The sequence below is a fragment of the Leptonychotes weddellii genome, chromosome 1 (assembly GCF_054177405.1).
Source record: "Leptonychotes weddellii isolate Sample4059 chromosome 1, ASM5417740v2, whole genome shotgun sequence".
In the NCBI taxonomy this organism is placed as follows: Eukaryota; Metazoa; Chordata; class Mammalia; order Carnivora; family Phocidae; genus Leptonychotes; species Leptonychotes weddellii.
The window spans coordinates 5,005,828-5,017,310 of NC_138369.1; the positions used below are offsets into that span (position 1 = coordinate 5,005,828).

General features: G+C 59.1%; 1 protein-coding gene across 6 annotated transcripts; it reads left to right on the forward strand.

Moving 5' to 3' along the window:
• The first annotated feature begins 448 nt into the window (after nucleotides 1–448).
• Nucleotides 449–9,839, forward strand: FCER2 (Fc epsilon receptor II). Of its 6 annotated transcripts, none has more exons than XM_081811797.1 (11): nucleotides 449–540; nucleotides 2,341–2,456; nucleotides 3,452–3,577; nucleotides 3,896–3,949; nucleotides 4,512–4,574; nucleotides 4,779–4,841; nucleotides 4,937–4,999; nucleotides 5,084–5,173; nucleotides 7,154–7,614; nucleotides 7,728–7,834; nucleotides 8,066–9,839. In XM_081811797.1, exons 2-11 carry the CDS (start codon nucleotides 2,435–2,437, stop codon nucleotides 8,202–8,204), a joined length of 1,188 nt encoding a protein of 395 aa, XP_081667923.1. In that variant the 5' UTR covers nucleotides 449–540; nucleotides 2,341–2,434; the 3' UTR covers nucleotides 8,205–9,839. The 6 variants fall into 6 exon arrangements, 5 of the variants coding, with proteins under 5 accessions (XP_081667923.1, XP_081667920.1, XP_081667911.1 ...); XR_014142818.1 differs by lacking the exons at nucleotides 449–540; nucleotides 2,341–2,456 and adding an exon at nucleotides 2,693–2,820 and having other exon boundaries at nucleotides 8,066–8,704; nucleotides 9,107–9,839; XM_081811794.1 differs by lacking the exon at nucleotides 449–540 and having other exon boundaries at nucleotides 2,101–2,456.
• The last annotated feature ends 1,644 nt before the right edge of the window (nucleotides 9,840–11,483 follow it).

An 11,483-nucleotide genomic window follows, 5' to 3' on the forward strand; every position in this document is an offset into this window, starting at 1 on the left:
AACCTCTCTGTGCCCCACATCCTACACCAATAAGGCAGCATGAAGAACAAAGGCGTCTACCTCGCGGAGTGTTTGTGGACATTAAATTGCTGTCCTAGGACACTGGGCACTGAGCCCAGTTTCTGCTGCTACTAAATTCAACCGTGTAACGAAACTGTCACTATTTGACCAAGATGTTATGTGATCTCCTGGATCTTTCTAGTCACTTGGGTTCAGTCCCGACTCTACCAGTTACTTCCTGCAGCGCTCCGGGAATGCAGGTTAGCGTCTCTGAACCTGCGTTGGCTCACCTGAGTGACGGAGAGAGCTATTAATAGTATGGACTTTACCGGGTTGTGGGGAGCACCAGGGGAGGCCATGTGTATGATATGGTTAACCAGGTGGTGAGCCCATAATTAGGTCTGTGAAAATAGAATCTGTGGGCGGGTGAGCTTTCAGAAGAAACTCTCTCTCCCAGGTTAAGCTCACTGTGGCCTCCGGCCCCACAGGCCTCTCCAGTCGGCCCCGACGGGCTGGGAGAGCGACACGCTCACAACTCATGTGAGTGCAGGATATGCATGAGTGTGTGAGTGTGTGTGAGTGTGTGTGCACATAGGTGACCCTCTGTGCGCGTGTGTGTCGGGGCTGGCCCTGGGAAGCGGACAGGGAAGGCTCCCTGGAAGAAGCGACCTCCAGCCTGAGTCTTGAAGGATGCGTGGGGGGGGCAGTTCTGCATGAAGGAAGGGCAGTGGGCGGTGGGCGGCATGGGCGGGATCGCTGGAGGTGCAGGGTCCTGGGTTGGGGAGGCGGAAGTCAGCGCCTGGCATGATTGCAAAGAACAGATGAGCTTGGGGGGTGTGCTGGGGTTGATCGCAGGGGGCCGTGGAGAGCCACGGAAGGCCGGAAGCAGGGCTGGGAACTCTGGTGTTAGATAGAGGGCCTGGCGTCAGGCCTGGTGTCAGGTTACCAGAAGACACCTACCAGGAGGTCTTGCCCCCCCCCACCATGTGGTTGAGCAAATAGGCTCCAATGTCACACGTCCTGGGTTCAAGTCCCAGTCCCACCACTGTGTGACATGGACGAATGACTTTCTTGGTGCTTCAGTTTCCCCAGCACCCCACCAGGAGGTTAACCGAGCAGAAACTGTGTGCCAGGGCCTCGCACACCAAAACCCCTGGTTGACAGCTGAGCCAACCAGGCCGCGCCTTCAGGGAGAAGCCAGGACTCAGCCTTAGGTCCGTCCAGCGTGGGTTCACGCAGGTTGGGCAGCGGGATGGTGGCGCCTCTGGCTTCTTCCACGATGGCGAAAGATCCAGTTTGAGCCGCCATTAATCAGAGCCTGGTCACCACACGTCTCCATTTCCCCAAGGCTCAGAGAGGGGAAGTGACTTGCCCAGAGTCATACAGCAAGAGAGACAGCCTATAACCTCAGACAAGAGGCTTGTCTGACCCCCAAACCCACAGTCTTTGGCACAGTCTTTAAAGTCAAGAGACTTTTTAAAGATTTATTTATTTATTTGAGAGAGAGAGAGAGAGAGACAGCGCACATAAGCTGGGGGAGGGGCCGAGGAAGAGGAAGAGACTCTGAAGCAGACCCCCCGCTGAGCCTGGAGCCCAACTTGGGGCTCCATCTCACAAGCTGAGATCATGACCTGAGCCGAAACCAAGAGTTGGACGCCCACCCGGGCGCCCCAGAGTCAAGAGACTCTAAAGATGCTTTGGGCACGTTGGCAAAGGAGGAAACTGAGGTCTGGTGGCAGAGATTCTGCACCTCCCAGCATGACCGGGCACACAGTAGATGCCTCATAAGTGTTTAGGATCTGAGGACCCACTGTGGGCATAGGGCACCTCGCTGAAAGCCTCACACACATTATCTCATTTGATCCTACCACGATCTCCTGAGTTGGATGCGATCATCATTCCTGTTTTATAGAGGGGAAACTGAGGCTCAGAAAGATGGAGTCCCGGGCCAAGGTTGCACAGGCAGCAATAGTAACAAGCTGATTCTATTTGTGGTGCTATGTGCCGGGCCTTGTTCAGAGCACTTTACATATTCATGAGGAGCACATCACCGCCCTTGGGCATAGGTATTATTAACATTGGCATTTTATGGATGAGGAAGTTGGACGAATGACTTTCTTGCCGCGTTTATCAAGCACTTGCTGTGTACCTTGCATGTGCTGGACTCCGGGGTGCCCACCTCTGGTCTCAGGCCTGTGACCTTCCAAACCAGCTGCATCTCCCAGTTAAATGCAACATTGACTCCTGGCCATGGACTAAACAAAATCAGCCAATGGTCACTGAGCTCCTCAGGTCCCACATGCTGTCCGGAGCCTGACATCTACCCTTCCTGCTCGTTAGAACCCAGATCCCGGCCGGAGCTATTACCTGTTAAGTAGACTGCTTTGTCTGGTGGTGAGCAGCCTGTCGCTGGGAGAATCCAAGCAAGACTGCCATGGAAGAGCATTCGTACTCAGGTGAGAGGAGTCTCTGGTGCTGACACTGGCAAAACCAAGCACCTGACCTCCTACCTTTTACCCAGGAGAGGAGAGGGGCTCCTGGGTCTCTCTCTGGGAAGAAGGCCCAGCCAGGGGCCAGGGGGAGGTGAGCCCAGACTGGCCTTCTGGGCACAGAGCCAGGAAGGAGAGGGAAGCCACAGAACCCTCCCTTCCCTGACTCAACGCCCTCCAACAAAAAAACCCCACCTCAGCTGGGGTGCTGGGAGCCGGATAGAATTAGAAGCCAAGTAGAACGGGGACTCAGAACAAGGGGAATTCGGCGTGATGAATCCTCACAGCCAGGATGAGGGGAGGGGGCCCGGACCCAAGGTGGGGCCACAAGGTAGGGATTGGGGTGAGGCCCCCGGGGGGTCTGACATCCCGGGAAAAGGCTGGGGAAGAGCTCGGATATTGAGGAAGAACTGAAAGCCGATGTGCTGAGTTTGGGCCAGGCCCACAGTGAGGGCTGGGGGTCCAAGGTGAGGGAAGACCCAGCTTTCTGGGCATGAGGCTGGAGATCGAGCATGGGCGTGTGAGGGGGTAACTGAACCCATAAAAGGGAAGAGGACCACGGGTGAGAGCTGGGTGGGGGTTGGCCATCTGATGAGGGGCCGTGGAGGAAGGGTCTCAGCTCCTGGTCCTGGGCCCATCTTTCTGGACAGTGACCTGGCCCCCAGTCAGGCTTGCTGACCACTGGGGCGTGGGCAGAAGGAGTGACCGACGTGGGGCTGGACGGCGGGAGGGACAGAGTCGGAGAGGCATGCATGCAGAGAGGGACAAAGTCCGGGGGTGGGGTGCTCGCTGGTGGGTACGACAGACAGCAGGGAAGGCGTGCAGAGGAGGCGGGGGGTCCCCTGAGACCACTGCGTTAGTGTGGGCTCTGGACGGGCTCCCGGGACTTAGGGGCTCTGGGTGATGGGGAGACAGGCAGTTGAAGCCCAGTCTCAACCTTCCCCCTCTGGTGCTCTCCCCAGACCCAGCAGAGTTCCCAAAGTTTTCCAGACGGCGGCGATGCCGTGGGCAGGGGGTGCAGCTGATGCTGGTGGGGCTGGCGACCATCCTGCTGTGGGCTGGGCTGCTGACCCTGCTTCTCTTCTGGCGTGAGGATACCCCCAGCCCCATGCGGTCTCCCTCTTGTGTTCCCTCCCAGAAGCCCACTTTCCAACCCCGGGAAGCCCAACACACTCCTTGGAGTCCAATTTTCCCCCCGTGTCTCCCGCCTTGTCCTCACTGGCCCCCTCCCAAGCCCCTTCTGCCCACCCTTGAGAGCTCCCCACCCCGTCCAGCACCCCTGGCTCCCGCCCTTCCCACACCTCCCACACAGTATGCCCAAGGCCTTCAACCCCAGCTGACAGGTGGGCTGGGGGGGGGGCGCACCTGGAAACCCGTCTTCTCCCCTTCTCTTCTCTCCTCCCCAGACTGGGACACTGTGCAGAATCTGAAACAGCTAGAAGTAACCGCTGCCCGGAACGGTATGGAGGGGCCGAGGCGGGGGAGGGGGTCTCTTGTCCTGCTTCTGCCACTGACCACTGTGGGACATGGGAGAAGGGCTGGGCTCCAGTGTCCCCCCCCCGCCCCCGCCCCGGAACTGAGGGTCAGCCTGCATTTCCCCCTCCCCTGGGGGTGAAAACCCAGAGACTCTTGGAGGGGAGGGGGCGCTGAGAAGTGCCTGATGGAATGCTACGTAATTGCTCCAGGCCTCAGTTCCCTCACCTGCAAAATGGGCATCATTTCAGGGCTGTCGAGGCAGAAACAAGCTAAGCCTGTGAAGCACTTAGACCCTCGTCCAGTGAGCTTTCAAGAAATGCCTGTTGCATTTACGTTTCCTTCTGGGTGGGGGAGGGACAGGTGTTCATTCTATTCTGGCCTGCATTTTCCTGAGTACTCTTGCCCCAAAAATGAAAAACGAAAAGCTTCAGGCCCTGTGACCATGTGAGGGGGTCCTGCACTTGGGGCCAGGGGAGGGAGAGGGGAGCGATTCAGGAACCTGCCTTCCTGGCTCCTGAAGACACATCTCCTCTCCTGCCACCCCAGTCTCTCGGGTTGCCAAGGACTTGGAAAGACACAACGGAGACCAGATGGCCCAGAAAGCCCAGGGTGAGGGATGTCAGCTCGGGTCTAGGAGGAGGAGAGGGGTGGGGGTGGGGAAACCTGGATTAACTTGTGGGCACAGTGCACTAGACCACCTGTGAACTACAAAATGAGCAGGTGACCCTGAAGACATGGGGGGTGGGGGGGGATGGGAGACTGGGGAGGGCCCTGAGGACTGGCTTACCACTGAGCCCCCTCCCCTGCAACCAGATTCCCAGGTGTCACAGAACATGGAGGAAATCCAAGCTGAACAGAAGAGAATGAAAGCTCGGGGTGAGAAATTGGGGGGGGGGGAGTCCTAGAGCTGGGAGGGACCAGTGGCTGGGGGTTCTGGACTCCCAACCCTCATACCAGCCCACCCCCATCAGACTCTGAGCTCTCCCGGAGCCTGGATGGACTTCGTTCGGACCTGAGCAACCTCAAGTCCCTGAGTGAGCCTTGGGAGGGAATGGGGGGGGGGGTGGGGGGCGTTGCAAGTTTGTCTCTGACCACTGTCCCCCACCCAATCACCCAAGGCTTGAACGAGAGACACACAGCCTTACATTCACTGGAAAGGCTCCAGGAGGAGGTGGTGAAGCTGTGGATAGAGCTACACACATCCAACGGTGAGTTGGTGTGTTGGGACATGTGTGTGACAACACAGTTGTGTGGTGATGTGCATTTGAATGTGTGGTAGACGTGTGCACGTGACAACGTGGATGGGTGTGTGCTTATGCGTGTGGCAGGGTCCGTGGGGGACACACAAGAGTTTCTTTCTGAGTCCAGCTTCTTCCCTCTAAGGACCTGGAGCAGGTGGGGGGGGCGGGGGGCGCTCGAACACTTTTTTCCTCCTCCAGGTAAAAGCATTGTTTTGCCATCTCTGGGTTCTCTTTGTCTCTCTCTCCTCTGCCCATTGTGGCTCAGCAGAGAGTCATCAGCACGATGCCCTCAGCCACGGCCCTCCCGGAAGACTGCCCTAGCCAGGGGGGACAAAGGGGGTCACCTCTGCAGCGATGGGGGTGATGCTGGTGGTCATGAGGGTCAGGGGGGCCGCGCAGCAGGCTGCAGGAAGAGCAGACATTCAATCAGTGCACCTTTAACCTGGGATAGGAACCTGGGTGTTACTGCCCTGATGTCCTCCCCCACCCTCACCCTCACCCTTGATTTTTGGTTTTCCACCTCTGGGAAGTCCCAGCTGCCCCAACTGGCAAAGAAAAGAGGAAGGCTCTGTGCTTGGTGTGAAGGAGTGCAGTCCCCTGGGACACTGTGTGGCTGTGGGAATCTCAACAAGAAACTGGCTTGTGGTCCCTCTGGGCCCACATTCGCTCTGATGGATGACCTTCCAGTTCCTACCCAGTCCCTGGTGTGGCCTGGGGTCTGAGCACAGCTGCAGGGCTGTCTCTCGATGACTACGCAACACTCCGCCAGGGCACTTTCCTCAAAGTTTTCTTCCTCCGCACCAAAGATTTTTTTTCTTTATTTATTTGAGAGAGAGAGAGAGAGAGAACGAGAGCATGAGCAGGGGGAAGGAGCAGAGGGAGAGGGACAAGCAGGCTCTGTGCTCATGCGGGGCTCGATCTCATGACCCTGAGATCATGACCTGAGCAGAAATCAAGAGCAGGACACCCAACTGACTGAGCCACCCAGGCGCCCTACCCTTCAAAATTGTCTTCAAGTGCCCAGAGATACTCTCTTCCTGTTTTAATGTGCCCCACCCCCCTGCACCAAGGGCCACGTACGGGTCACTGGTTCATGTGTGAGAAACACATCCAGCTTTGCTCCGCACGGAGGTTGTGGACCCCAGGCCCCCAGTCCAAGAAAATCTATTTTAAATCAAGAGCAAGTCCGCCCAGTAGCAGTGGGTTTAACCTCACACCTGGGAGTGCTGGGTGGTGGCGACAGTGCCTGAGAGCTTCCTCGGGGTGGGCGCAAGAGGAGACAGAGACCAAGGCAGCCCAAGGTCGAGGCCAGGCGGACCCAGCCCCCCATGAGCTCTCCCGATCAATCCCTCCAACTAGACAAAAATCATCTCCGGTCCCCGAACGTGGCTAGAGTCTGGTTTTGGGGGTGCAGGTAGCAAGGGTGACCAGGGCTGTCATCGGAGCCGATGGTGGGGACAAGACACGGGGAACGCATTGCTGCAGTCTTGGCCCCACCACGTCGGCAGCGGCGCTGGCCGTGGGGGCAGCAGCAGAGAGAGGTTGCCGGCAATCCTGGGTCCCTCCGGTGATGATGGTGGTGACGAAGGTGTCGCTGGCAGGGCTTGGCGGTTGAGGTGCTTCTGACCGTGAAGGTGTTTGTGGTGCTCACAAACCACACCTGGTAGCTGAGGTGCCGAGGGCCATGGAGCGGATGCCGTGGGGATGCCGATGGTGACTGGCCCGCTGCTGACTGTGGGTCTCTTTGTGGGGATGGTGCTGGCGGAGGCTGAGGTGCTGCTGGCCTTGATGTTGGGGGTCCGTGGCAGGCACTCTGCTCCGGTGGGGGTCTTCGTGGGGATGGTGCTGGCTGTTGAGCTGCTCCTGCCGGGGAGCACGTCGGCGTCAGAGCTCCGGAGAAGGCAGCCTGCAAGACCTTGTTAGGCTCTGGGGTGGGTCTGCTTTCAGCCCGGACCCCAGGGGTGACTCCAGGAGAGATGCTGCCACCCACTCTGCCTATCATACCCACGGGGCCAGCCACAGCACCAGCCACGGCGTCCGCCACGGTGCCCGCCACGGTGCCCGCCACGGCATCCACCACGGTGCCCGCGACGGCGTCCGCCACGGTGCCCGCCACGGTGCCCGCCACAGTGCCAGCTACACCGTCCACCACGGTGCCCGCCACGGCATCCGCCACGGTGCCAGTCACGGCGTCAGCCACAGCGGCCGCCACGGTGCCCACCACAGCTGCCCGCCTGAGCCTCTCCTCCACCCCAGGCTCCCTGTGTAACACGTGCCCCGAGAACTGGGTCAACTTCCAGAGGAAGTGCTACTACTTCGGTGAGGGCCCCAAGAAGTGGATCCAGGCCCGGTTTGCCTGCAGCAAACTGCAAGGGCGGCTGGTCAGCATCCACAGCCAAGAGGAGCAGGTGGGCCTGGGCTCGGTGGGCAGGGGGGTGTGGATCCCCACCTCGACCTCTTGCACGGTGGGAGGGACCCGGGCACAACTCCCCAGCCCTTCCAGTCCTGTCCTGCTCCCCAGGACTTCCTGGCCAGACATGCCAACAGGAAGGGCACCTGGATTGGCCTCCGGGACCTGGACAGAGAGGGGGAGTTTATCTGGATGGACCAGGGCCCCCTGAACTATAGGTAAGGAGGGGGAACGTAGGGGGGATGAGGCCCCGACTCAGAGAGGGGGTGTGCCTCTCTGCAATGACCGGCTTGGGGGGCAGACCCAGGTGGAGGTGAGGGGATGTGCGGGGAGGGTACTCCTGGGCTGCAGGGATGGGGTGGGCAGGGCCCAGACTCTGACGGATGTGTCTAGGCTGAAGGCAGTAGGGCTCCTCCCCCCTCCTCCATTCTCTGACCCTTCTGCTTCAGCAACTGGCGACCGGGGGAGCCCAACAATGGGGGCCAAGGCGAGGACTGTGTGATGATGCAGGGCTCCGGAGAGTGGAACGATGCCTTCTGCGGCAGCCGGCTGGACGGCTGGGTGTGTGACCGGCTGGCCACGTGCTGACCGCCCACCCGCCACCTCGGTCCCCCCGGGGTTCACTGGCCCGTGCTCCAAGACCCAGACCCTGACAGTCCCCAGCCCACCTGCGAGGTGCACCCCTGCGTCGCTCCCCTGCCCCAGACACTGGAACAGCCAGGCCCACAGCCGGGCTCTGAGGATCCTCAACAGTTTGTGGCTAAGGGCCCGGCCACATTTTCTCCTGCCCAATCGGAAGAAGGGCTTTTGACCCACCCCCGGGCTCCAGCCAACCCCCCAGAGGGTCTGTCCCTTGCTCCTCAGCCCAGCTGGCTGTCCCCATGTCCCTGCTTTCAAGTGCTCAGAGGACCACCTCAGAGCAGTGGCGGCTGCCTCAGGCCCCCGTGTGCTTCCTCTGTCAGGCCCACCCACCGTCCGCTGGAGTCAGGAGGAGACCATACCCCCACCCCACCCCTGGGGCCTGGGACACAGAAGGCACTCAGCAAATGCAGGCAGGCCCAAGGGTGGCCTGCTCACCCAGTCCAAAGGTGCTGGCCCCACCCCGGCACGGGTTTCGGGAGGCCTAGTTGGCACCAGCCCCAGGCTTGGCCAGGGTCAGTCCCTGCACCAGGGGCTGAGGAGGGGGGCAGGCCAGGATCGCAGGACACACCGCGTTAAACTCCTCGCCCGCCACCTCACCCCCAATTCCTAGCCTAAAAAAAGAAGAATCAGTCTGCTCACGTGGTTCTCAGGCCCCCTGGAGGGGAATCCATGAGGAGAGGCCCATACTGGACCACCCGGGACCTGGGAGCCAGGGCCTGGGCCAAGGGGGCTGGGGAGGGCGTTCCAGGGGCACCCAGGGGTCCTGGGGCCAGGACGGGCCAGGGCTAGAGCTAGCTCTAGGTCACCTGTTGTCTACCCACTGCTCACCCGATTTCTGCCTCCTCCAGATCCCCCTTGGAACTCCAGGCCAGTGCGTAACTGCCTACCTGAGCTCTCCAAAGGGGACCCCACTCTGCCACTCAGGCCAACGTTGGGGTCACACTCAGCACCTGTTTCCCTCACTGCCCCTCACCCCCGGATCCTCAGGGAAATCCATGTGCAGAATCTGCCCACTTCTCACCACCTCCAGCAACCACTTTGGTGTAGCCCTCATCCTAGCTTGCCTCAATTTCCTTCTTCACTGCCCCACACCTTCCAGAAGTTTCCTTCTGGCTCTGAGAAAAGTAAACAAAAAACAAAACCCAAAGTCTTACAGGGTGCTTTGCGATTGCAGAATCCCTGCAGCTTGCCTTGTCTCCCCAGCTTCACCTCCCCCAACCCCAGCACCCACACCAGCCTCCGCACTGGTCCTTACACATGGAGGCTCACTCCTGCCTCAGGGCCTTTGCACATGCCCCCCCCACTTGCTCCTCAGTGAGGGCTATCCTGGGCTCCCCCTCCCTCCCATTTAAAATGACACCCCTGACTCCAGATCCCTTTTATCTCACCCTACTTTCTCACCACAAAGTCTTCCCCTTCCGAGAAAATGTGTCGCTCACTGATCTGTGTGTTCTCATCCCCACCCCCACCCCGGGCTTGAATGTGACCTTCAGGAGAGCAGGGGCTTTTGTTTTGTTCTCAGCTGTGACCCCAGCACCTGACCCAAAGTAAGTGTTCAATAAATATCTGTGGAAAAATGAATGTGTGTCCATGGGCAAATGACCTCTTCTCTCAGAACCTGCTTCGTGGTCTATTAAATGAGGGGAAGCATCACACCTGCCTGGTTCACCAAGGGCTGGTGTTGGGTTCCTTCCTCTTCCTTACTCCGCTCCCCCACCCCCCCCCCAACTCCACCCCCCCCAATCTGGGGCTTCAGTAGAGACTGTATCTGCAGCCCAAACCATCCTGTCAGAGCCACTTCAATGGGAAACCTGCCCGATCTGTTCTTACCTCCCCCCCATCCTATAGATTGTTCACACCTCCCTTGTCCACAAGTCCCTATTCACCCTCAGCAGGGAGAAACAGACCCTGGGCCCTCTCCCAGCCTACAAGCTCTCAGGCATCCCTCCCTAGGGGAACAGCCCCTCTCTTCCCCTCCCACTCTTTCTCTCCTGCATCCTTCACTGCTGGGCTCCTGGATAGGGCTGGCTGGCCCATTCCTGCCCCCTTACCCTTGCTTCTGCAATCTGCCCCTCACCCAGCAGGGCCTAGAAGCCACTCTCCAGGGGCTCTGGGGGGCACCTCAGGAGGCTGAACCCAGACTCCTGCACTTCCCCCTGGCATCCCAGCATGCCCCGGCTCACTCCTCCAATCCTGCACCTTCCATCCCTGTGAGGACCGCCCTCCTGGACTCCAAACCTCAAATCCTGGTTGGCCTCCTAAACACGGCTCCCTCACCCGATTCAGACCGCCACCCGGATCACCCCCTCCCCCAGCTCCCTTGGGGCCCCTTCCCCCCCACCCCCACCAACAGCTATTTCCTGCCCAAGACCATCCCCGGGGCTACACATGGTAGGTGCTCAATAGTTCCATCTAGGCTGTGGATGCTCATGTCCTTTGCTGGGTGCTGAAGCCTACCCCACCCCTTGCTGGAATAACCGCCCCCTGATCAGACTTGGCACCCGGGCTCTCCCCACCTCATGCCGACCTCCACAAGGCATCCCAAAAAGCAACTGAGAAGCTGCATCCACCCCAACCCTAAACCCTCCGTAAACTGTGAGGGGACCCAGCCGAGAGCACCTGAAGTTCTCTTTCACATCAGACTTGAAATTCAAGTCTGGGAGGGGGGGGCTGGGTGGCTCAGTCGTTAAGCGTCTGCCTTGGATCGAGCCCCGCATCGGGCTCCCCGCTCGGCAGGAAGCCTGCTTCTCCCTCTCCCGCTCCCCCTGCTTGTGTTCCCTCTCTCGCTGTGTCTCTGTCTGTCAAATAAATAAACAAAATCTTAAAAAAAAAAATTTTTTTTTAAAGAAAAAAGAAATTCAAGTCTGGGAGAAGGAAGAAAGGAAAATTTGAACAAGTCCCCTCCCCGCCAAAAAAAAATGTGGCAGGATGTACCTTGGGGAGGAGGAGTGACCAGGAACTCAGGGAGGGCGGTGGACCAAAGGGAAAGGAGCGGCTGCCTTAAGGGTCAGATTTTACTTTTTATTTTTTTAAGATTTTATTTATTTATTTGACAGAGAGAGACACAGTGAGAGAGGGAACACAAGCAGGAGGAGTGGGAGAGGGAGAAGCAGGCTTCCCGCTGAGCAGGGAGCCTGACGCGGGGCGCGATGCCAGGACCCTGGGATCCTGACCTGAGCCGAAGGCAGACGCTTAACGACAGAGCCACCCAGGCACCCCCAGATT

Excerpts from the sequence above, each read along its gene's own strand:
- FCER2 (XM_081811785.1), top strand. The coding sequence starts at position 2,763 with ATGAATCCTCACAGCCAGGATGAGGGGAGGGGGCCCGGACCCAAGGTG. Across the intron at positions 3,578-3,895 it reads GACCCTGCTTCTCTTCTGGC|ACTGGGACACTGTGCAGAAT; the intron begins GTGAGGATACCC and ends TCTCCTCCCCAG. Across the intron at positions 5,174-7,153 it reads AGAGCTACACACATCCAACG|CCCGGACCCCAGGGGTGACT; the intron begins GTGAGTTGGTGT and ends GTCTGCTTTCAG.